The sequence below is a fragment of the Dendrobium catenatum genome, unplaced genomic scaffold (assembly GCF_001605985.2).
Source record: "Dendrobium catenatum unplaced genomic scaffold, ASM160598v2 fragScaff_scaffold_847, whole genome shotgun sequence".
NCBI lineage: Eukaryota > Viridiplantae > Streptophyta > Magnoliopsida > Asparagales > Orchidaceae > Dendrobium > Dendrobium catenatum.
Genome location: NW_021319309.1, coordinates 370790 through 396987, shown reverse-complemented (window position 1 = coordinate 396987; position 26198 = coordinate 370790). Strand labels below are relative to the sequence as shown.

At 34.1% G+C, this 26198-nt stretch overlaps 2 protein-coding genes across 7 annotated transcripts in view; both read left to right on the top strand.

Moving 5' to 3' along the window:
* LOC110104004 overlaps window positions 1-9347 on the top strand; it is a 24891-nt gene extending 15544 nt beyond the window's left edge. The window contains exons 4-8 of one of the 6 annotated variants that reach the window (XM_020832929.2): window positions 68-96; window positions 179-223; window positions 308-359; window positions 4605-4701; window positions 8910-9347. In XM_020832929.2, the coding sequence (XP_020688588.1) occupies window positions 68-96; window positions 179-223; window positions 308-359; window positions 4605-4701; window positions 8910-8959 (273 nt within the window). In that variant the 3' untranslated portion in view covers window positions 8960-9347. The other 5 variants (XM_020832928.2, XM_020832927.2, XM_028696814.1 and 2 more) reach the window with 5 other exon arrangements.
* Window positions 9348-15375: 6028 nt separating this feature from the next.
* Window positions 15376-24822, top strand: LOC110104008 (tryptophan-specific transport protein). Its single transcript, XM_028696810.1, has 2 exons — window positions 15376-17106; window positions 24500-24822. The coding sequence occupies exons 1-2, from the start codon at window positions 15476-15478 to the stop codon at window positions 24591-24593; spliced, it is 1725 nt and encodes a 574-aa protein (XP_028552643.1). The 5' UTR covers window positions 15376-15475; the 3' UTR covers window positions 24594-24822.
* The last annotated feature ends 1376 nt before the right edge of the window (window positions 24823-26198 follow it).

Genomic DNA, 26198 nt, shown 5'->3' with positions numbered 1-26198 from the left:
AACTCTTGCTAATAGACTATTTGTTCTGTTTGATCCTTTGGGTTATTGAAGATCTCTTCTTTTATAGAGAGGGAGAATGAGTTCCGCTTCTTGGCTGTAAGTTGCTTTGCGTATGAGTTTTCTGGTGCTGATTTTGAGTCTGTTTCAAGACTTAAAAATTCTTAGTTCGTTTACTCAGATTGTTCCTGAGGCTTTGGATGGCGCTCGTTTTACTAATTCAGCGGTAAGTTCTTATTAGACTATCTATGAATTGTAAAGTTTCTGTAAGCTTCTTTTAATTGATGTTGTTTCTTTGTTTGTGGTGTAGGTGCTTTGTGCACGTTATAGTGATGAGGAGTACTTTCAGATCAGATGCAAAGGTATTAGTTGGTATGAATATCCTCCGATAAAAATCAACATGAAAGGCTACTAGTGCATTCAATGAATAACTCAATACTTGTTTATATTATTCTATTTTATATCCGTTTATTTAAGTAATTGAACAAAATTTAAAAAATTTCACATAAATGAACAAAAACATGAATATTAATTTGATCGTTAATTTTTGTTCGTAAATATATTTATCTATTTCTCAAACAAGTAGCTCACTAATAGCTCAATAAATTCTTATTTAATATTGATGTAATTACTTATTTGATTATTTATTTCAAGTTCTTATATCCTATGCACTTTAAATAAGTATGATGAAATAACATGCAAATAGCTAAATATATAGATTAAAGTTATTTTTTATGAAAATTTGAAATTAGGCAAATAATAAAAATAATATTTAGTAAATTATATCAAATTTAATTTAAACACAAATTGACTAGCAATAAACATATATGTTTAAATCATTTGCATTAAATATATAACGTGTTAGACTCGATTAAAGCTCAATCACAACTTCATCTCAATAAGAAAATAAATAAATAGGTTTTAACAAGATTTTAAAGCTTGAGTGTTGTTCAAGTTCAGTTTAAACTTGATAAAACAACAACAACATCAAGTCTTTGTCCCACTACGTGGGGTCTGCTACATGAATCCTTTTACGCCATTGTGTCATATTAAAAGCCAAATTCTCATTTAAATCTAATAAAGAAATATCATTTCTAATATTTTCTAACCAAGTCTTTTTAGGTCTACCTCTACTTTTTTAACATAGGTCAAATCTAATGCCTCAGCTTTCCTAATAGGGTCATCAGAAGGCCTCCGTTTAATGTGGCCAAACCATCTAATGTGACTCTTTCTAATCTTACCTTCCACTAGAGCTACTCCAACCTTACCACGTATATGCTCATTCTATATCCTATCTCTAAGGGTAAAGTCACTCATCCACCTAAGCATCCGCATCTCTGTAACACTTAACTTAGTATTGTGCATCTCTTTTAATGACCAACATTTGGCACCATAAAGCATTGCAGGTCTCACCACCCTCTTATAGAATTTTCCCTTAAGTTTGAGGGGACTTTTCTATCGCACAACAAGCCCGAAGCATTCCTCCACTTCAACCATCCAACTTAAATTCTGCTGATAATATCCCCCTCTATTTCACCATCACTCTGAACAATATATCCAAGATATCTAAAACTTGTTCTCTTATTAATGACTTGATCGGCAAAAGTCACCATCCCCTCACTAAGTCTATTGTTACTAAAATTATACTCCATATATTCAGTTTTAGCTCTACTCAAGCAAAAATCTTTAGACTCTAAGGTTGACCTCCATAATTCAAATTTACCTTCAACTCCCTCTCTAGTCTGACAAGAAGAATATCATCAGCAAAAGCATACACCAAGGTACATCCTCTTGCAAATGTCTAGTGAGAACATCCATGACTAAAGCAAAAAGATATGGACTTAAGGCTAATTCTTGACGTAATCCATCCGAAATAGGAAAATACTTGGTCAAACCACCTTGTGTTTGAACACAAGTAATAGCTCCTGCATACATATATTTAATGATTTGAATATAAGCATTATTAACTACTTTCGTTTCAAGAACTCTCTATAGTTCTTCTCTTGGAACTTTATCATATGCTTTCTCTAAATTAATAAAAATCATATGTAGATCCTCCTTATTCTCTCTATATTTCTCCATCAAACTTCTCAATTATTGTATGGCTTCCGTAGTAGACCTACTCGGCATGAGTCCAAATTGATTTTGAGAAACATTAGTATCATGCCACAACCTACGCTTCATAACTCGCTTCCATAGTTTTAAAGTATGACACATTAACTTAATTCATCTTTAATTTGCACACTCATGTGCATCACCTTTATTTTTAAAAATGGGAATTAACACACTCAATCTCTATTGATCTGGCATATTTTTAGTCTTTAAAACAGTATTAAAAAGTTTAGTAAGCCAAGCAATTATTTCATCTCCTAAGCATTTCCACATATCTATTGGAATATCATCAGGTCCAACAGCTTTCCACACTTCATTTTCTTTAAAGCCTCTCTAACTTCGGTTTTACTAATACGTCGATAAAAATAAAAATTTTTATTTTCATTTAGGGTACTAAAGTCGCTAAAGTCAATCGTATTTTCACAATTTTCATTAAAAAGTTTAGCAAATATCTCATCCACCTTTGTTGAATATCATCTTCTAAGGAAAATACTTTTTGTTCTTCATCCTTAATACACTCCACTTGAACTAAATCCTTACTACTTCTATATATTTGTTTGGCAAACTTATACATATATATTTCTTCCTCTTTAGCATCTAATCTATTATATAAATCATTAAAAGCTAAACTCTTTTAATCTCAAATAGCTTTCTTAGATTTCTTATGAGCCTCTTTATAGCTTTCTCAATTATCCGAATATCTAAACCAATTTTTATAACAAATATTCTTATTTTTTTATCTTTTCTTGCATATTTTAATTCCACCACCAACTATTTTTACTATTATGAGTTTTTCCCTTCGAAACTCCAAGCATATCTTTTGCAATAATCTTAATATCACTAGCCACTTTTTCCCATATAACATTAGCATCCTCATGCACAGACAAAATCTTAAGATCTAAAATCTTACTCTAAAAATTTTTTTGTTAATATTCTTTAAATGCCCCTATCTAATTCTAAAAAATTATTTTACTTTATTTTTTATTTTTTGTCTTTTTATCTTAAAGTTCAAAACTAATAATCGATTTTGGATACATAAATTTTCACTCGGAATAACTTTATAATCTTTGCAATCTAAACGATCTAATTTTCTTATAAGAAAATAATCAATCTGTATTTTATTATATCCATTTTTATAAGTGATAAGATGGTCATCTCTTTTCTTAAATAAGGTATTAGCTATTAAAAAATCATAAGTTAAAAAAAAAATCTAAAATGGTCTCACCACCTTCATTTGTCATTTCAAATTCATGCCACCATGAATACTTTTAAAATCATATACCTTTCTACCAACATGTCCATTTAAATCTCCTCAAATAAAAACTCTTTCTTCAAGAAGTATATTTTATATTAATTCTTCTAAGTTATTCTAAAATTTTAGTTTTTAATCAATATTCAAACCTACTTGAGGAGCATAAGCACTTATAATATTAACAATCTTTACATCAACAACAATCTTTAAAACTATAATTCTATCTTCAATTCTGTTAATTTTTATAACATTATCATTCAAACTCTTATCTATAATCACACATAGATCATTTATAGTACAACTCTTACCCGAATACCATAGTTTATATCATAAACTATTAACCTCCTTAGCCTTCTCTCCAACCCATTTAGTTTCCTAAATGCACAGAATATTTATCTTCCTATGAATCAAAATATATATTAATTCCATTAATTTTCCTATAAGAGAGCATATATTCTAAGTTCCTATCTTAATTTTAGTTTCATGGACTAGCTTCTTTTTCCACATTCGTCCTTGATGTGAGAACCCTTGCCTATTTAACACTACACCTGGGCACCGGTGCAACGACCCTTGTACACTTGTCGTTGTATTCAGGTCATGCAGTGTGTCGCTTTCAGGGGACGCCCTAGCATTAACACAATTTTTAAAAGGATCCATGTCATGATTATTCGACAAGTTTTCTGTTGACTACTTAACACGACCCTCCACTTTTCTTATCCAGGATTTGGGAATTGGCAACGACAGTGTTTTTAAAATAGTTCTTGAATCAATTCGGTTTGTTTACAATCATATGGACATTTTTTCTGCATCAAATTCTATGATGTAATCAATAAATTTACCATTTATTTCTTATTACTGCACCATAGTTTTATTTTTTAGCAACAGGCATTTAAAAATACTTTAGCCATCAAGTTCGAGTGATCTTGGTGCTCAAGCTATGATATTTGATAATCCAAATCTGTTTTGTTCTTGTCTCTCTTATTGTCACCTTAATGATTATTTAAATTTAATATTGTTACATGATACAGAAGTTAAGATTCTTTTTTGCATATTGTTGATGCTACCTTAGACTTATTATCTATCAGTTAAGTCATCACAATTTTTTTCAATAAATCATTTTTTTTATCTTCGCCTCAGCTGCTTTGCATCATATGAACCATTGCCATTCTAAAGTAGAGGTATCCTTTCTTATGGAGCGATTCTGGCCAAGCTATGACTTGACCCACCACTTACTTTTTTGTAGGTAATAAGGATATTTACTTTCAGAATTATGGAAGGTTTAACATCCATAAGATATGGAGGGATGATATCTTACCTTGTCGTGTTTATCTTAGACATTGGTGAGATATTAATTATCTGTTATTCATGGATGTACCTTACTTTTATTATTGCATGATCTGCATTAAGACAATACGTTTTAGAATTCGCTGTTTAAATTGCTTTGGTAGCGTATAGTTGATTATTTCAGATTTCTCTGCATGTACTGCATCAATGTCATCCATCCCCATATTTCTGTTATAATTCTCTTTTCTTTAAGCAGTTGCTGGTTAATTTTTTATATTCAGGTGCTTACTCAACTTGTTATATTAAGTAAATTAAAGCATTTTGGAAAATAATATTTTTACCATTAGATTAAAAAATATTATCTCATTTGATGATATTATTTCTTGGATAATAAATGTTCTCTCACTTCATAAAATCAACCCTTTATCATGATTTTAGTGAGTTGCAAATAGAGTGAGAATATGGTACTGCTATCCTTCTTTGGTGATGCTCTCTTTTCTTGGCGCATAAAAATAAATTTTGTTATGCTTGTGATGTAATACAAGGACCTCAACCCACTGCCTACATGCAAATGAATGCCGCTTTTTCGGGATGCGATTGCATTTAGATCCAGAATTAACCAACCCCATAAGGAAGTGATCTCTAGTTATCGAGTATTCCTTAGTAGATTACTTTTTTCCAAGAGCTAGTCAAATAGTATCACTTAAGAACGTCTAGCCACATATAGATAACAAACTCTTAGTCAAATGCTACTAAGTGGGTTGATGAGGACATCAGTAGGAGATTCCGGAATGTCTACCGCTGGAAGCATCGTAGATCAACAGCTACAATGAGGAGCTTATATATTTGATATTTTATGTATTAGTTCATATTTTCTTTATTTACGTTTGTATCTTTGCTTGTGTGTTGAGTTGAGTTGTAGCCTTAGGGGCATTTTAGTCATTTCTTTTTTCTCTATGAGGCATATATATTAGGTCATTTGTCTTGTATTTGGATGATGATGATTATGAAAAAAAAAAAAATTAGTTTTTCTTGTTTGATCTCTTTGTGAGTTCTTGAGAGGATAAACCCTAGGAGAGGGCCTTGCATCATCCGTCAGCTGCCAGTGGATTTCGGGACTCGCGGTTCTTCTTTTTCCTTTCCCTATCACCAGCCACCGTATCTTCCCTCCCACCACCGCCGACCAATCCAACCCACCTCCTCCACCGGCCGGCATTTTTCCCCAATTTCCTTCTAAGCCGCCGGCCACCCCTCACCCCATCCACATGCCGACCGTCACCCCACCTTCACCCCCAAACCGTCGACCTAGTTAGCCGTAACCCCACCGCCGGCCACCCCCTTCCTATTTCCACTTGGATGATGAAATCAATCATCATTAACACCTACTTAAAATAGCCTAATTGGTTTGAGAAAGATCTAAATAATTTGAAATTCAAATACTTTCCTAAACTAAGAAAGCTAAATTAGGAAAGTTTATAAATTGGGATCTAATTTAATTGTAAATTAGATTGGTCATTCCTATTTCATCCTTAATTAATAGGAGTGCATTAGGAAACTATTAAACCCTTCCCAATCTCTCACCTATTCTCTCTATGCCGCTGGCCCTCCCCATGCTCCAAATTTTTTAATTCAAAATTTGAATTCTAATCCTTCCCTCCATCCTAATTTAATTCTCTTAATTGATTACCCTCATTGGTAATTAAGTTTAAAGAGAATTTAATAACCCTAATTCCTCAAACCCATATTTGAATTTGGATTTGAATTTCAAATTCTTTTCCCTCCTTATTTAATTAAATCTGACATTAATTTCAGATTTAATGCTCTTTTCATAACCCCAAACCTAGACCCCACAAACCCTAATTCCCTCCACACTTGGCCGGCCCTCTTGCTTGCCCACCCTCTTGGAATTCCTCTCGTCCCATGAGCTATCTTTCAAGAAAAGAAGTCAAGCATCTTCCCTCCGGATGTTGGTGGATCATCGGTTGTCTACACATAGCCCCTCCTCCGAGTAACTTTCGTTGGATATCTACCCCGGCTTCCTCTCCTTCGTGGTGACATCTTCCGGATTGTGGCGATTCTTCTTCTTAAAGAGTGTGAGTGAGGGAAACTCGAGGTGAATTCACTCCTTGTTACGTGGTGGATTGTTTGTTTGTTGCACTACTCGTTTTCATTATAATCTTGATATTATTTGGAGATCTTGTCTGCTAATGTGTGGTTACTTGCCATATCAATTTAAACAATTTTAAATTCGTAAAATCTTTTCCAAGTGAAACATTAAGTTTAAGTTGCGACGCCTAATTCAATCGTTATAAATTTTTACGTGCAATTCCTATGTGGTTTCACATCATGGATAGCTAAAATCAAGTTGCTAGTCACTACTTAAGTATCTTATAGTAGATAAGGTTCCTGCTGACAACTCGCATTGGCGATTAGACTTGATTCATTGATTACTAGTCCTACTCCTATCTCATTATATTGATCGAGAATGCAAGGTGTGATGCCTCGTGCCACTTCCTAGTGTAATATCATAAACCAAAGTTGGTCAATCTTGAAGTATTCAAAAATAGTATAAACAAAAACTGGTTGTGAAATTGTACCTAAAAGGCTTTGCATAATACAAAATACTTCTATTAACTACTCTACGCCATTTTATGGCCTGGTAAAAAGTTTAAAATATCATCTCAAGGATAGTCCAGTCTTGTATTCCCATAAAACTCGTAAGGATGCAAACCCAATCTACGGGTGTAGATAAGTCAAGTCGAATCAAATATTTGCCTAATTGAGCTAAACTTGTTTAGTTCTCACATTGAGCTAAACTTGTTTAGTTCTCACTAAGCTCAAGCTCGTTTATTAAGCTCGAGCTATACTCGTTAAAAAATTAATAGGCTCGAGCTAGGCTTGATTGCTCGAGCTTGACTCGATTGTTGAGCTCGATTTCTTAGTTTTAAATTAATTTTTTTTTAGAATTTTTATTTCTAATATACAATTAACTTAAAAATATTAAAATATATTATATAATGCTAATTTAAATTAATGTTTAAATATATTTTAAGTTAATCGAGCGGCTTAACGAGCTTTCGAATTGAGCTAGGCTGAGCTCGAGCTCATTTAATATACGAGCTTGAATATCTGCTCGAGTTTGAAGAACAAAGGTTGCGTCACTGTTCAATAGAAGTTTAAGAAATTAAGGCGCATGAGGTTTAATGCTTCCAATTCTAAGATTTGTCTATGATTGTCTATGCATAACACAAGCACTAAATAAATCTTGTTTTGAAGTTGTTTATGGTATGCATTTTAGAAAGCATGTAGACCTCAATTTATTGCCCTAACAAACTTTAAATTCCTAATGTGATTTATCTTTTATTGAGCATATCCATTAATTTCATGCTAATATTAACTTGCAAATTGCTAATGGTCCATTTGAGTTCACTTTATTATTGTTTTTAGTTTGTTTTGTTTTTATTTTATTTTTTACTAATATGAAATAAAACATATTTGATTTTTTTATTCATTTATTATTTTCAAAATTATATTTAGCATTGTTGGCCTCATCCATGAGATCTGTACAGGTACCATTGATAACCACATTTTCTCCACATTGTCAACCACAAATAATTTTCTTATTTTCGTCTAAGTATATGGTAGAAAGGGACTTTCACTATCCCCTGATCTCATCTTCAAATCTTCACTGGTGCATGAAACCTTGTCAAAGAAAAATCATTTGCGATGACTTCCTAAACTTTCCATTGACGAATGCTTTGCTTTGATTACAGAATCTACATCGACTTTTCTTCTGATCTAGTGGTCATGGTTTGTGGTTATTTCTACTGTTGGCCTTGCATCAATTGTTGGTTTAATCCCACCTCCAACAACAACCCATATCATTCTACTATATGGAAATCCCATCTTCGAGTCATCTTTAGTTTTTTTTTTTTAAAACATAAAAGAGTAGCACCAAGGAGCAAGTAACTCCATTTAAATGCGTAGGCCTTTTCTGGAAGGACTAATGCTTCATTTGGGACAACTTTCTTACTACTTCTTAAAGCAGTTTTCTCGTGCAAAATTTTAAATTTTTGTATTAGAAAGTTGTTTTAAGAAGCATTAAGAAAGTCATCCCGAACGAAACCTAAGCTTTACTCTTATGTATCATTTGGAAAATGTTTTGCCAACTCTTAGCTCAAAAGAAGTACCTAAGCCTGGACACCTTACATAACTAGTATCGTTTTTTCTCAAAACATTAATGATTTAACGTGCATGTCTTCAGTGTCCTCGCAGCCAAAAACCTTGGAGAAGCAGCCTATGATAATTTCTTAGATCACACATTTCTCAGTGATCGCAAGACAACTATCCGTGAATATTTGTCCTCAACTGGTTCTGGCATCATGGAGGAGGAACCTCCCGAAGCGCTAAGGAACCGCTACGGAGGATGATAATTTGTGCAAGAAGATGATAATTCTGCTTATGGCACCAAGGAGCCTGGATCCATCTTTGCGTTTCTCAACCTTTCATAAGAAGCCTGGGCTTTTTTTATTAGAATCTGGAGTGTGGCTCTATTGTAAGTCACAGACAACTTAACAAAATTTTATATTTGACATTATAGAATGGTTTGCATAATGTAATAAACTTGCAGACGTGAATTTGTATGCTTCTTTACAAATTATTATATTTCTCTATGCAAAATTGGATTACATTATGTTAGGCAGTTTTACTTGTGTCGATATTCATGTTTTACTCATTCAAACTTTATAGATTACCCTCCACATGGGGAGAGATTATCACGTGTGGAGTCCGGATACAGAGAATCGTTCGGTTTTGTGACTGTGAATAGTAAAAGCACAACGGTGAACAATAACAACACTTTTACTGTTCAGAGTCACAAAATTGAACGGTTCTCTATGTCCGGACTCCGCACGTAATAATCTCTCCCACATAGCAATTGTGCTGTACAAGGGCTGAATTATTTGTGCCTCAAGTAATCTTTTCATTCCTGATGCTTTTTAAGGTTTCATTTGGAACAACTTTATTGTTGTTTTATAAAACAGTTTTTTTATACAAATTTTTTTTTGAATTTAAAACTTTTAAACTTGAAAATTACTTCATAAAACGGTAAGAAAGTTATCTCAAATGAAGCTTAAGCTACGATAACACCCTTTATAATTGATAGGCCTATTTATGTTCTCACTATTGTATTCAATCTAGAAAAATTATAGTAAAGAGTGAAGTTGCAAGTTTTAATAAATAAACATCTTGAAATAAGTGAGACTGTTTTGAGAATGCAAAGGAGGTAGGAAAATAAGTTGAACCGCTTGTAATAGCCTGAACTGGCTTGCCCCAACAACAAATAGCCAAAGTCTTCTACCCTATTGACCTGACCTACCCTTCACAAAAAACTCACCAAACCACAAAACCCTTCGATTGAACTCTCACCTTCTTCCTCCTCTGTTTACTATGAGCCTCCAATGGCATTATAGCCTTATCTTCTTCATCTCTTTCTATGTATTTTTTTTCTTCTTCCATGTCTTCTCCTTTCCTTTTCCTAGTTATTGTAGAAATCTCTTCACCTTCTCTACTCAAAATGTTGAAAGGAGATTCACTATTTTTAATTTGAAATAGATTAATGCATTTTCTTATCTTTTGTTTATGTTAAGATCATATTATTGGAGATTTTCTTAGTATGATCTTTCTTTTTTTATTTGATATAATTAATTTAGAGAAGAATATAAAATATATTATAATAGTAGCTTTAATATTATAACTTGTGTTTTTGTAATAATGATCATATTATGTAGATTTTGAAGAAGCTTGTATCGATTAGATTGATGGAATGACTTTCAATATCATTAATTAAGACTTAACATGATTAAATTTGGGATAGATTAATGCTTCATTTGGGACAATTTTTTTACTGTTTTAAAAGCAATTTTGAAGTACAAAAAGCTATTATATGGGGTAGTAAGAAAGTTGTCTCAAACGAAGCCTTGAGACATTTTTCTTACTGCTTCTTAAATCATCTTTATAATAAAAAAATAAAAAAAAATATATATATTTAAAAACTGTTTTAAGAAGCAATAAAAAAGACATCCGAAATGAAGCTAAAGTCTTATGTTGTTGTATGTTTAACTTTTATATATTACAATTATGATATAAATATTATGGTTCTTTCATGAAGGGTATTCAATTTGAATTTTTCAAATTGCATGATTTGTTGGATCTCATTGAAATTTTTAGTTTCATAGTATCTTCTTAGATACTATGAGGTAACTAACTTTATTATTAGAGGATAAATATATCCTTCTCTATTAAAGGCGTTATTTTTATTGCTTGTATCATATTTCTAAATATTTGTAGGTTGCTAGTCATGACTTCAATACTAAATTATTGTTAAGCTTGTTTTAATAGATCTTGTTTAATATTCATATTGCTATATAAATTCTTGAATATTAAATTGATTCTAAGTATGAATCTATTTTTTTTATACATTTTACTTCCATGGAATGCAATAAATGTTATTCCTATAAATTATATGTTATTATAAAATAGCATTTGCCATTTTGACTATATAATATATGTTGGAAACTTGGTTATGAAATACATAAAAATTATTTGCCTATGTGCAATGATATGTAGTAAGTAGAAGCCTTTTGGATATCAATAATCTCTGCCAATGGACCCACAAAATGTTGACTCTGTAGAAGAGTTTTTGAGTTGATGCACCTTCCTAATTTTAGGGTGTATCGATAAAATCGACTATATATATAATGATAAATAATTAATGTATCATATTTAGAGAGGTTTGATTATACTTAATATGATTGCATATTGATATGTCAGAATAAAATTATATTGAGTACATTTTATCATACAAATGATCTTGAATCTCATCATGCTCAAAACCATTTTAGAATAGATGACAAACCTCATTCATGCAATATAATATTACTTTGAAGTTTGAAGTGATGTTTACTCTGACACTTATTATATTCCTTTTACATAGCCATTTGCACTTTTTATTATTTATACTCTATGCCCTAATGCCTTCTCATTTATGTTTTAAAAAATAGAATGTATTTGTTGAATTTGAGTTATCAAACTCATTTATTATAAATTTCCTAATAAAAAATTCTATCTAAGTACTTGATAGACCATCACCACATAAACATATTTTTTTAGCAATAGAATTTCAATCATTATTTTTAAGTTAATGTAATAGTTCTATTTGTATTTCTATTGGGCTTGGATAGTTTTGCTCATCTCCTTTGTATTTTTATTTTCTTTTTTACTTTTACTTCTTTGATGTATTAATTTATGAATTCTATTTATGAAATGAAATGATATTTGTTTTTTTTTTCTTTTTTGCTTATTCTCTCTGTTTTTATTACTTGTATATGAATTATTTTGTGAGTACAAAATATGTTTGAATCAATCTTGAACTTTGAGGTTTACTTCACTAGTTCAGGTCAATGAATTTATTATATCTTATTTTGATCGTCCTGAACATCGTATCAGACGATTCCTTGATTTTTGAACTAATCGTACTGGATGATGTGAACATCATACTGGACGACCTTAAGCTTTTAACTTATCGTACTGTACGAAATGGATCGTACAATACGATGAACATAGATGAGTTTTGGTCATCCCAGCGTTCGTCCTATATGAACATAAGGAAAATAACATATCGTACTGGGCGATGTGGTTCGTATTGTACGATGTTATTCAAAAAAATGTCCTGCTCGTACTCCTGTACTAGAACGAAGGATGTTTTGAATTGATCGTATTGTACGATCTTGGATCGTACTGTACGATCTTAGATCGTACTGTACGAACATAACTGCTATATTGAAAATTTAGGATTTCTTGGAGCCTGATTTATATATGATTCATCTGTCTTTTGAATGAAAAAGAATGAGAGGGGAATGTGACAAGAAGGGGACTTCTTGAGAGAGAGCAACTTGAGAATATTTTGGGTTTGAGAGAGGAAGGAGAAGGTGAGTTTGTGAGGGAGGAGTGTACGTGAGGGAGATCACATGGTTGCTCCTAGCCTGGTGCACTCTTGCTCCTCCTATGGCCCGAGAAGATATTGTGGGAAGCTTTCTAAGGGGGAGATCCTTCAAGGTTCGTGTCCTCTAAGGTACTCTTCCTTCTCCAGGAGGAAGAAAAATGAGAAGGTTCGATGCCGTCAACTAGGGGGTGACATAGCGCTTGGTACTCCACCACACCGGGGAAGGTTAAACTAAGGGTTTGTAAAGGCTTCTCAGCCTTGCTGTGGGGGCAAAAGAAGAATTACTTTTGATTAGTGAAATTCCTAGAGTGGAGGACTCCGGGGAGTGGACGTAGGTTAAGTGACTGAACTACTATAAATCTTATGGTATGATTTGTCAGTTTACCACACTTTATTTATGCTTTGCATTTTTCATTTGTTATAACTACTTGGTGAAAACCGTGTTCTAATTCTTTGTTGTGCAAGCTAAAATATCACCAACTATTGTTGCAATCGTGCTTTAATCATTCGCTTTCACATCAAGTTAAATTTTTATTTAAAATTTAAAAACAAAAAATTAGAACTCATATTTAGGATTGTTATTTTATTACGAGAATTTTCAATTCACCCTCCTCATGGCGCACCTCGCACTTTCAACTTTGAGTCAGCGGCGCCCTCCTCCGAGGAAGAGCATTATTTGTAATCAGTCACAAACACTAGTGTAATCATTTTGATTGGGCAATGCCCCATAGTTTTTCTCTTTTTAAGGGGTTTTCATGTAAAAATCTTGGTTTCTTTTATGACTCTTGTACCCCTCTCTTTTATCTATTTGTGTGTTGAATCTTTGTACAAAGCTATGATGCTAAACTTTACATCTCTCTACATCTACGAATATTCTAGGATGCAATAGGGCTAGCATACCAATATAGTGATACCTTTAAATGAAATCTTTAAATTTATCTTGATCAATAATTACATTTCTCAATTTTAAGATTATATATATATATATATATATATATATATATGTATATAACTTATTTAGAGATCTGTGATTATACTTGGTATAATTACATATAGATGTGTTAGAAACATTGAGTATACTTTATTATACAAATGATCACGAGCCTCATCGTATTAGAAATCATGTTAGAAAAGATGTCATACTTCATTCATGTATTGGTGTAACTTATTATATTGCTCATATATTTTATTGTTCATGTTGTATGCCTCAATGCCTTATTGTTTTTGTTTTGATAAATATGAATTATTTGCTAAGTTTGAGTTATAAAACACACATAATAAACTTCTCTTACATCAAGTCTATTGAGGTGCTTGGTGGCCCATCACCATAAAAGCATTCAATAATAGAATGTAATTAAGTATTTCTAAGTTTATTTACTAGTTCTATTTATATTTCTATTAGGTTTGGCTAGCTTTGCTTTGCACTTGTTGTTTTTAGTTTATTTGCCATTAATAGTTGTTTCTGCTTCTTTGATGTATCAATGTTATGAACTTTATTTATGAAGTGAAATGCTATTTTACTTTTCTTTGCTTATTCTTACTTTTTGTATTACTTTGATAGGGACGTTTTTCTCTTTTCAGAACAAAATATTTTTAATTGATATAGGCCTTTAATGTTTACTTTAGGGATGAGGTCCATCATTTCATCTTGTCTAGTGTTGTAGGGATATTACACCTTTTGGACCCAAAATGTGTCACCACTTACATCATGGTATCTTCTTTTGCATTCTTTTGTTAGTTCTTTCCTCCTTAGAGACTTATCATCAAACAAGTAAACCAATGCAAAACCTCATTTTTGTTACCTTAAAACTATATATTAACTCGAGAAGAGTTATATTTATATTGACCGTCTTGTCCTCATCGTGGTATCATTTTTTCTTATTCATGATTTTATTTGATAAAACCTCTGTAGAAGTGATATTAGTTTATAGAGTGCAAAGTTCATTACTCTTCCATATGATCAATATGGATAAAAGAAGTGAGATTATATGCCTGTGGCCAATTATGATGGGGAAGTTGGTGCTTATTTTGAATTAAGGAATACATGTATGTAAAATAAGATTTGAAAACTCTAAAATGTGTTTTGAGGTATATATGCCATTTATGCTGGATATTTCTAATATCATGCAACTAAATTTAAATTTTTATTAAAATTGGAATGATTTGGATAACATTGAATTTAACTTAAATTGTTGAAGACATAATGGTGAGGAGAGGACTCCTAATATTCCATGAGCGATTTCCCTTAATGTTCAACCTAGATGATTAATAACCATGTCAAAAGTTAACTCCAAATACACCCGATTAAACTCCTATCACCAAGGCTCTACTTAATAAATTTCAATCAATTTTATGTGCACTATAAGGCCCATGGCTACAACCCCTTAAGTTGGTATTCTTTCCTTCGGATCATAGAACTAAAATGTAATTAGAGCTTGAAATAGTAAATTATGGTTCTTATAGACCCATAATAGTTGCCCTTGGTTGCTAAAGATACTAGATATTGGAGATTATTTTTTATGGTTATGACCACTAATTTATAAGTTGAGATGAAACAGTGAGTGTTCCATCATTGGTGAGTACCTTCAAGTCCATAAAAAAAGCAATAAAGCTATCAATAATTCATAGGGTGGTTGTCATAGATTTCATATTTATCCTCCATTAAAGGAGCTCAAATGGCGCCAAAAAGGTTAGGTTATTCTTCCATAAATCCTTAAGGTTGATATATATCTTTGGTGATTCTCCTAATAAAATTAGAATACACTTCCCCACAGAACTGCAGCTGCAAAGTCTCTCTCTCACGCGCGCGCGCGCACACACACAAAGACATGCGACTCTCCCACCATCCCCTCAAAGCACACTCCTTTTTCGCTCCACAGCTCTTTCTCAGAAGATGTCCATTCCGATCTCTCACACCCTCTTCTCTACCCACTTATCTGAGCTCCTCAAGGCGCAACCTTTCATTGATCAAAGTTCTGCTTCCCCTCTCCGCCAATTCGTCTCTCCATTTCCCAGCTTGCAGAGCCCAAAATGACCCTAACCATTTCCCCCTCGCGATTCATTCCATTTCAGAAGCGGCAAAATCAAGTATTGGAGGAAATGACAATGCAGAAATAGAGGAGAAGGAGAAGGATAGGGCGAGCTTTTGGGGGGCCGTCAGCCTTATAATCGGCACGGCTGTCGGCCCTGGAATGCTTGGCCTTCCCTCTGCCACCATCAAAGCAGGCCCCTTCCCCTCCACTTTAGCCATCATTCTTTCTTGGGTCTACGTCATCTCCTCCATCGTCCTCGTCGCCGAGCTCAGCTTCGCCGCAATGGAGGAAGATAGAGTCAAAGAGACCAGCTTCACCTCCCTCGCGACCAGGGCTCTAGGACCGAGCTTCGGGGCCTTTGTGGCCATCGTTTATGCCTGTCTCAGCTTCTCTCTCTTGATAGCTTGCGTCTCAGGGATCGGCTCGCTGGTTTCTCAGCAGTTTCAGACCATGAATCCAATCGTAGCTCATGCTTTGTTTCCCTGCTTTGTTGGCGTTGTCATTGGGCTATTTCCTTTTAAGGTCATCGACTTCACCAACCGGCTGCTCTGTGTTCTGATGCTCTTCTCCATCTCGACACTTGTAGCCATTGGATTGTCCAGTGGGAGAAGTAATTTGGTACTGTCTTTTACTTTTGCTTCATGGCAGCCGGAGGTTATCATGCCAGCGATTCCGGTCACTGTGCTCACGCTGGGCTTTCATGTGATTACTCCCTTTATTTGCAAGCTTCTCAGACATTCAGTTTATGATGCTCGAAAGGCTATACTATTTGGTGGCTTTGTTCCATTGGCAATGGTTCTTTCATGGAATGCGATTGTTCTTGCGCTGGCTGGTGGTGGAAGTAGTAGTTTTCAAGACCCCATTAAGCTGCTTCTCTCTGTGAATGCCTCTGCTTTGCCGGCCGTTCAAGGTTTTGCTTTTGCGGCATTAGCAACAAGCTTGATTGGATATGCTGTAAGCTTCCCTAAACAGCTACTTGATACTGTTACATTGATTGCTCAAAGGTTGAAAAGGAAAGAGATGGAGCTGGTAATATCCCCAAGCGGGGATCAGATCTTAATGGGTGGTGACCACATCAAATCCAAAGTTGCTAGAGGTATGGGAATTAGAGGGGAAGCTTCTTCTGTTGGTAGTCCCGAGATTGACCCTAATTTTTTGATAGAGGATGCAACAAGTAAGACTAACAGAGATGGCAGCAAAGAAGATATTTGCAGTGAGAGCTTCAGCGGTTCAGTTCCTTTTGATGTCGGTTGGAGTAGTATTTTCGTGACTTGGATAGTTCTAATTGTGCCCATCTTCATAGCATCTTTCTTCCAAGCAGCTTTTGCAAAAGCTCTGGATTTTGCTGGAGTCTATGCAAATTGTTTTCTATTTGGGGTTCTTCCACCAGCAATGGCTTGGATAAATAGACGACGGAAGAGACATAGGTATATTTGGTCTAACATTTTTTTTCTTTCACTCCTGCAAGTTTAAATTATTCAGTTGTTTTATAGCATGATTTATTATTATTTTTTTTTTTATGAAACCATTCTCGTAACTGCTTTATTTAGCTTTGAAAGTTAAGAAATTGCTTATTACTTGATTTTTACCCTCGATTCCACCCATATTTTCTCAAGTTAAGGTTAATTGGTCTCTAGCATTTTACAAATTTTACTGGTTTGATTTGTTGAAGGCATGGTTTTGTTGGAGGATGTACAATGGAGGTATAGAAGAGATAGTGTTAATATAATTAATATCAATTGAATCCTGATTAGGAATGTCTTTTGAAGGATTCACTATGTAAACCTAGTAGTTGAGATGTATTAATAATGAAGATGATGATGACAACATATTAGTTGTAGTGCAAATGAAATAAATCCAAAGTGTTGGCCTGCTTCAATTATATTGTTAAGTTTTTGATGCTAACATACTTTTATCCGTTTCAACTAATGATTTGGGTAAGTGTGTAATAGATTTACCATTCAAGCAAGTAACCAAGAAGGTAACTAACCATTTGATGGTTTGACGAAGCATTTAATAGGTTTTTAATTCAAGATGCTAACCATGAAGATGATCGATGTTGAAAATAGGAAGCTCCCTAATGAAAAACCTTGCTATGAAATTTTAAAATGAAAATTTTGATGTGTAATGATGTGCCACCTAATGCACAATGTGATGCAAAATGAAATGAAAAAATATGTTATGGAATTTTAAAATAAAAATGTTCATAGTATCTTTCAATTAAAATCAATTAATTGTTATGACTAGCTCTAGTTAAGTTTCATGAATGGCTAAATTTAGTGAAACTTATATATCTTATATTTTTTGAAATAGAGGGTGACAAATTAAGAAAGGAAAGAACACAAAATGAAAATAGAACAAGGTTTAAAATTGCGCAATTGGGTATTGAGGTGTTTTTCATTCTTGAGGCATGGCGTAAGCTTCAAGGCGTTTTAAGGTGTATGACTCAAAATTAAAAAAATCACATAAAATAAAAATAAAGGTTAAAAGTGATTTTTTATATAATACCCAAATAATATGTTAAAGGATGACATATTAACTTTCTATTGAACTATAAAATAGTAAGTTGACATATATATGAAACAAAAAATTGCACAAGATATAAAATAATAAACAATAAATTGCATGACATAGAACTGAAATCAAAATATTACAAGAACAAAACAACATAAAATATAAGAATTGTGTAAAAGTATCAAATAATATATATTTCAACTTCAAATTTCTTCTTTTTCAGTTCACTACTCAACCACATTCAATTCTAAAAAAAAGTTAAAATAATTGTGAACACTTAAAAATCATTTGCACCGTCATCACTAAGGGGATCTTTATTTTTGAGGTGTTGTCATAACAAATTAGCCTCTCCCCTGCCTCATCCTATGGAATTTGAGGGACCGACCAATTTCATTTGGAGGGAATTATGAAGTTTCCTAATCAAGTGGGAGCTGTTTATGAAGGTTTTTAATCAAAGAGGAATTGTTTAAAAAAGTTTTAATTATAATTATGAGGGAATTATTTAGGGCAAAAGATCTAATTTGAATTCAAAATCTAAGAGGGAATTATTTAAGGAAAGAGAGGAAGAATCTAGGGGAAATTTTTTAGGAAAGTTTTTATTACAATTGGTTGGGAATTATTTAGGGCAAGTGATCTTATTTGAATTCAAATATGAGAGGGAATTATTTAAGGAAAGGGGGTTGATTTAGGAGGGAATTAGGGGAGCCTATTTATGGCTAATAATAGGGTGATTTCAGGATTATGTTATGAATTTGCTGAAATTAGTTTTTCTTTGGCTGTAAAGGCTCTAGCCGTTGGCTAGGGATTTGGTAGAGCCTGATCTCTTCTCCAATTGAAGATCCAACTATCTCTTGCTATTTTCTTTCATATATCTTGCAATAAAAAGATTCGTGGTGTGTTCTTCTTCCCAATTTCTTATTGTTGTTCACTGATTTGGTTGAAATTGCATCAATTTCCTATCAAGTTAGTATCAAAGCCTAGATCCAGGTACCTATGGCGGGAAGAAAGGTAGAAGTGTGTTAGGTAGTTGATGCAATTTCAACAAAAATCAGAGAATGCCACAAAGAATTTAGGAAGAAAACACACCAAAACTCAAATAAATGAAAGAAAATAGCAATATACATTTGGATCTTCAATTGGAGATAAAGATCCAACTCTCCCAAATCTTTAGACATTGCTAGAGCCCAAACAAGAACCAGGAACCCCCAAACTACAACAAAAAGCAAGATTAAAAACAAATCCTAAGAGTAATTCTGTCTTAAACAAACATTAATCCCCTTCTAATTCCCAAACGGCCTTTCTATTTGAATTTTCTCTCCTAAATCTCCCCTAATTTCCCTCTAACTAAGCTTGTGGACCCCACAATTACAGGGGGGCATTGAGGGGCAGAACTTCCCCTGTTTTGCCTCTTATAGATCTAGACCAACCCTGATTTATCAAAACTTTCCTTCCAAAGAGCCACTTTCTCCTCAAAGTGGAAGGAGGGAAATTGATGCTTTACTTTACCCTTTACCATCTCAAATGGCTCACATGTGGCATCATAGTCAGGTAGGTTCTTCCACTTAATCAACACTTCCTTGTGCTCTCCCACTTCCTAACGGACCCATTCAAGCTCTAGTGGTTCCAAAATCACCTCCATATCCTCAATCAATGTCCCTGGTAATTCTGAACTAGCTGTTTGATCCCCCACAACTCTCCTCAATTGTGAAATGTGGAACACTAGGTGTATGGAAGTTGTCGGGGGTAACTTCAAGCGTAACGCCACTGCTCAAATCCTTTCCAACACCTTATAAGGGCCAAAGTACCTCGAGGCTAGCTTTTCATTTCTTATGTTGGTTAATGTCCTCTGTCTATATGGTCGTAGCTTTAAGGATACCCTATCCCCAATGACAAATTTGATATCCTTTTTGTGCCTATCCACCTGCTTCTTCATAATTTGTTAAGTCTCATCAGATGTCTTTTTAACTCTTCTAACATCCTGTCCCTTTCCTCCATGTATTCTTTATTGATGATACTCGTGTGCGACTTTGCCCAAAATGTGCCAACTGTGGAGGGTCTCTTCAGTATAGTACTTTGAAGGGAGTGGTCTGGGAAGCCTAGTGGTACGAAGTGTTATACCAATATTCTGCCCATGCCAACCACTTGGCCCATACCCTAGGTGTTCTTAAAGCAAAACACTAGAGGTATGCCTCGAAGCTCCTGTTCACCACTTCTCTCCACCCGTCTGTCTAGGGGTGGTAAGTGGTGCTCCTCTTTAGCACTGTTCCTTGTCATTGTAGTGTAAGAATGTCATAGGGGGATGAAGTGAGCGTACTTTCTCAACCTATCAACTACCACCAAAATTACTTAAACCCTTTAGATCGAGGTAAATTATCAATAAAGTCCATGGTGACCTCCTCCCACACCCGGTTTGTTAGAGCTAGGGATTGAAGGAACCCCCAGGGGCCATGGCCATATACTTGTTCTGCTGGTATATCTCACATCTAGCCATCATCTCCTCTACATTCTTGTGCATTCCTTTCTAATACAACTCTACTACTAGTCTCATGTATGTTTACTACATACTAGAGTGAGCCCTAATCGCGGTCCCGTGGAACTCGTTGTAGCAGTTATGGGATATGAACTAAGGTCCGAGGCATTACAAACCTTCCCTGGTACAACAGTCTCTCCCCCTCTAGAGAGTAGCATGGGTGACTGTTCTTATCATTCATAAGATCTACTCTAATTTTTCCGAACCCCTTATCATGCATGCTCTCCTCTTTCATAGCCCCCACAATCTAGTATCATTGATATTGATATTTCCAACTCCTAGAGCTTTCCCATACAGTTGGACTAGGCATCTGCCACCTTGTTCTCCAGCCTTGGTCTATAATGAATCTCAAAATCATAGCCTAATAGCTTTGACAACCATCTCTGATGTTCCTCAATCACCATCCTCTACTCTAAAAGAAACTTCAAGCTCCTTTAGTCCATCCTGTCAATGAAATACTGACGTAACAAGTAAGGTCGCTACTTCTGATTGTCTAACACAATGGCCATCAATTCCCTTGCATAGACTAACTTCAACCTAGCTCTAGCTATCAACACTTGACAGAAGTAGGCTATGGTTTTGTGATTCTGCATAAGCACGACCCTCAACCCATATCCTGATACATCCGTCTTAACCACAAAGATTTGACTGAAATTCAGGAGGGCCAAAATTGGTACTATGGTCATTGTTGTTTTCAGTCTTTCAAAAGCATGTGTAGCTGCTTCTCCCTACAAGAAATTGTCCTTCTTTAGTTTCTCTATCAACTATCAGGCTATGGTGTTGTATCCTCACATGAATCTCTTATAGTACCCCGTCAAACCTAGGAACCTCCTCAGCTCTCTCAGATTTCTATATAGAGGCTATTTCTATATTGCTTTAATCTTTGCCTAATATGCAGCCAACCTCTCCTTAAAAACCATGTACCCCAAGTATTCCGCACTGGTATGTGCAAAGAAACACTTCTTCAAGTTGGCTCTCAACTGATACTCCTGTAATACTTCCAAGACCACCGTCAAATGCTCCAAGTGCTCCCTATCAAACTGTTGTACATCAGTATGTCATCAAAGAAAATCAGTACGAATTTCCAGAGATATGGTTTGAATACCATGTTCATGAGCGACTGAAAAGTGGTAGGGGCGTTTGTGAGCTCGAAAGACATCACTAAGAACTTGTAAGGCCCGTCATGTGTCACACCCCATTTTGATCTCCTTTGGAGTGTACCAGAGAAGGAAAAATTTGAATAGACTTATCTCTGATTAACACCCATTTTGAATTACTTCTATCAAAATCATGTGAGCAGGAAGTAGCTTATTCAGATTATCCTAGCACTTCATATTTTATACTTAACAACAGAAAGTATATGTCAAATACCTCCAATAAAATGCAAATCTTAAATAAAACACAAAGCTTTACTAAACTTTTTGAATTCATTTACATACCTAAAGTGTCTGTACAGCTCCTATTCAGATATCTTTGTACACCCAAAAAGTATATGTACACAAAAAGTTCAGTCACTCTTTTTGTCTGGTACCCTACTGATTCCTTCCCATTCCCATAATATAATTATTGCTAATGAGCTAGGGTTTAATGAAATTTTAGAAGGGAAAGAGATCAAGTTGTATGAGTTGGGTTCTTCAAGAATTTACAAGAAAGGAAATTGAGGTTGAGGTAACAATTAATTAGATAGATGTTTATCAAAAATTTGATGAAAGTTAACTATATATAAATTTACCTTATTGTGTATCTCTTTATGTTGTGACAAGAATCAATGATTTGAAAGATTCAAAGTGGGTATTTATAGAATTTCTCTTTAGTTTATTTTTCTATTTTATTTTGCAAGGATCATATTATATAATTGTTTTAAGACTTATAAAATATTTTGGAAATTATTATGCATGAAATGAACAAATATATATGCAAGTATATGAAAATGTGAAAGAAAATGCACGCTGAAAGTCTATCTATAAAAGAAATATAGAGTAAAGTTAGAAAGTATTTATACATATTAATGATAATTATATGTATATCATAAGTATGTATGAATTAATGATATACAAAAAAATAAAAATAAATAAAGAAAAAGAAAAAGGAAATACATGCAATTTGTAGGAGTTCACCCCCTTATGGTATTGGTGGGGAAGTGACGTATCCGTGCACGTTAAAAAGGAAAAGGAAATGTAAATAGTTGTACTTTAATCGGTACATTTAGACGGTGCTCATGTACAAATGAAAATAGATATAGAGATGAATTGAAAATTGAAATGGATATGAAAAAGAATTGAATGTCAAATCTATTAAAAGAAATGATAAAATGGAAAATGGATAATTATGATCGAATACAAAAAGGAATTATATGAGATTATAAGGTTTATAATGCATGAAAGATGTATGTATATTGATTTTGATATTAAGAAAGGAAGATGTATAAGAAGATATATATTATGATATATCTATTTTACTGTTTTATAATTCACAATGATTACCCACTGTGTTTACATTATAAACTCAAACTATTAATTTAATGTTTCAGGTAAATTTCAAAAGAAATATGAATGACAGAAAGGGAAGAGTTTGTTTATAAAAGACGACGCAATAATGAAAACAGATAAATCGACTAATGTGAATTTTAGTTTTTTTTTTCAAAGTTGAAATGAATATATTTTTGGATTATTTGTGTAAAGTGTCTCTTTAGTTGAAATGAGAAAGTTGTATGTTATATTGCTTATGAATTATATTGATTTAATTCTACCATCTGACTTTTATTTCCCGCCTCGCTAAGTCGAGCATCCGAGTCTGGTCGTGACAACTACATCACCACATGCTCCTTTGGATGGAATGGCTTGATGTTGTATTGGTAACATGCACCCATTCTTTAGGCTACTTTTACCTATGCCAACCTATATGACCGGTTGCATTTATGGCTAATTACTGGCGATCTTTTTGAGATTTTATTAAGGGGATTTTTTTAATTTCTTCATCCCATTTGTTTATATAAGTACGTACATTTTTCGGTTAGTATAAACTAATGGAATAAAGTAAAAAAGAGCTCACAGTGTTATACTCATAAGAGGATTTTATGTTCTTTCTAAGCTTTTCTTTAAGCCATTGGCCCAATTATATATCTCCTCAATCCTTAGAGTTCTTATTTGTATTTCTTACTGCAATCTTTTAGAGGATTGAGTTTTTTGTTTTAGTTTCTACTAAAGCCTTCAACTCACCAATTCCTATGGTGGATTGAAGTTGTGCCCCTCCTAAGAAATAAGGAGAAGGTTTTCCTAGTCTTTAAGGATAGGAGGAAGCGATTCTACCAGCTTAGTGTGCAAGATTAGACACTTGCATTGGCAGAGGGATTGTGATTTTTGCATAGCTTAGTGTGTGAGAGTAGGGATATTATAAGGCTTCTCCACTTGCATTGGCGAAGGGATTGTGAATTTCAGAGGTATTAGCAACCATAAAACTTTATTTGCATTTTCTCTGCTTATAAGGTAAAAAGAGAAAGAGAATGTGTACCTGATGGCATCATATAAGCATACTGAAACAAGGGATTTAAGTTTGCATATCATGGAAGCTTTGGTTAGTTTTGTTCATTCAAGCTTTTTAACTCTGCTTTTTTTCATACTGAGATTTCAAGCAAAATTGTCTTACGGAAGTTGGTATTTCTTTTTAAACATAGAGTTTATCTTTTCAATTATCTTTAGAGTTATATGATGCTTCATTTTTTTCTAAACTGTTTACAGTAAAGATAGAGTGCTTATAGAGTTGCTATACATGTGCAGATCAGCTATGTCTAGAAGTGATTTGCTGCCTGGTGGTAATTTGGTTCTTTTACTATTATTTGCTATTGCTGTCATACTGGGATTCTGGCATTAGGTGGCTAGTATCAAGAGGTACTGCAATGTGAGGTTCCTCTATTTGCGAATTCGATGACAACATTTCTTATACAAGAGTTGTATTCATTTGTTTGCAATTCATAAATAAGTAAAATCGCTTTAGTTTGAATATTGTGATATTTGAGGTTGGCTCCACGCCTGTGTTATATTTTCTTCGAAGCAGTTGTAGCAGTTCTGTTAATGGACAATGGATGGTATATCTTTTGTTACTAGCTTAGTTTAGACCACTGAGTCAAATTTAAAATCTGAACTAAAAATTTTCTGGAACAAATTTCACAAGTGGCAGTATGGGTGCATCAGGGCAATCATTCCATGAAGAAAATGGCTCACTGGTTTTTACAAACTTGAACAAGCTATTTACTGAAGAAAGGAACCAATTTGAAAACAAATCTGACTTGTTTGGCGACCACTAGGAACAGAGGGTTATAGTAAGACTAGCATATCCTAGCATGTTGAAATTAAACCTTATTATATATATATATTATTTGTCTTAGATTGGCACTGACAAATTGGTAATTATGTGCTAAAACTTTAAGTAGTTAAAAGTTTATTTTCTTTTGGTTTGGTCAACCAAGGAATTAGCACCAATGTGTTTAAACTGAGTTTTGGTTTCAATTTCAAACTTGTCAATTGTGCTTTAGTTTTGTTTTATTTCCATGGTTTTGGTGTCCAATTTCATTTATGGCGTAGATTGTATTGCTTACTATTTGATAAGAAATATGTTGAATCTTACTTAGAAATATTATTATTGCTTTATTTTTTGTTGGTTAGAGTCAAAATTTGGATGTTGCATAATCATCATCATTATACCTTATTACAACTATTTGGGGTTTGTTTATGAATAATTTGATCATATATAAATGATGAGAAAATCCGGCCTAGAGAGTCTACCAAAGGTGTGGCCAACGATCTACGGTCACGATCACACCGATTTATTTTTGAATCATTATATGTATTTGATTTATTTCTGCATTTTTTTTCATTTGTACACTCACTTGAGGGGATATTCATACGTAAGCCCTAAGGGCATGCTGGTCTTTTTTAATTTTCTTCATTGTATGAGGCTTTTAAAAGTCACCTTCTCCTATTTTGAGCTTAATGAATGATATTATGAAATTTCTGCACTTATGTGTTTAGAGAGAGCTTGATAGTTCTTGGAGAGATTGAAGTCTCTAAGTGAGGGCATCGCAACACCCACCAACCGTAGGAAGCGTCCGGATTCGTGGTCGAATTTTCCTACTTCTCCCTTCCTCCCTCCCCCCCGCCCCTCCCAAACTGCCGGCCATCACTTCCCCTTCCCCCTCTCTTGGCCGAACCCCATCTCCACTAATCCTAAGCTGGCCACCTCTCCCCGCCTCCCTCTCTCTAGGCTAAACACCAACACCTCCCATACCTTCGGCCGGCCACCCCTCTTCCGCCTCCAACCGTCAGCTCCAAGGCCTCCCCTCCTCCTCTAAACCCCCGGCCCCAACCCTAACCTAACCCTAGCCGCCGGCCTCCTCCCCTTTTTGCCTCTAAAAATTTTTTCAAATTGAAGTATTAAATACTTTCCTATTTTAGTCCATTCTAAACTTAGAAAGTTTTC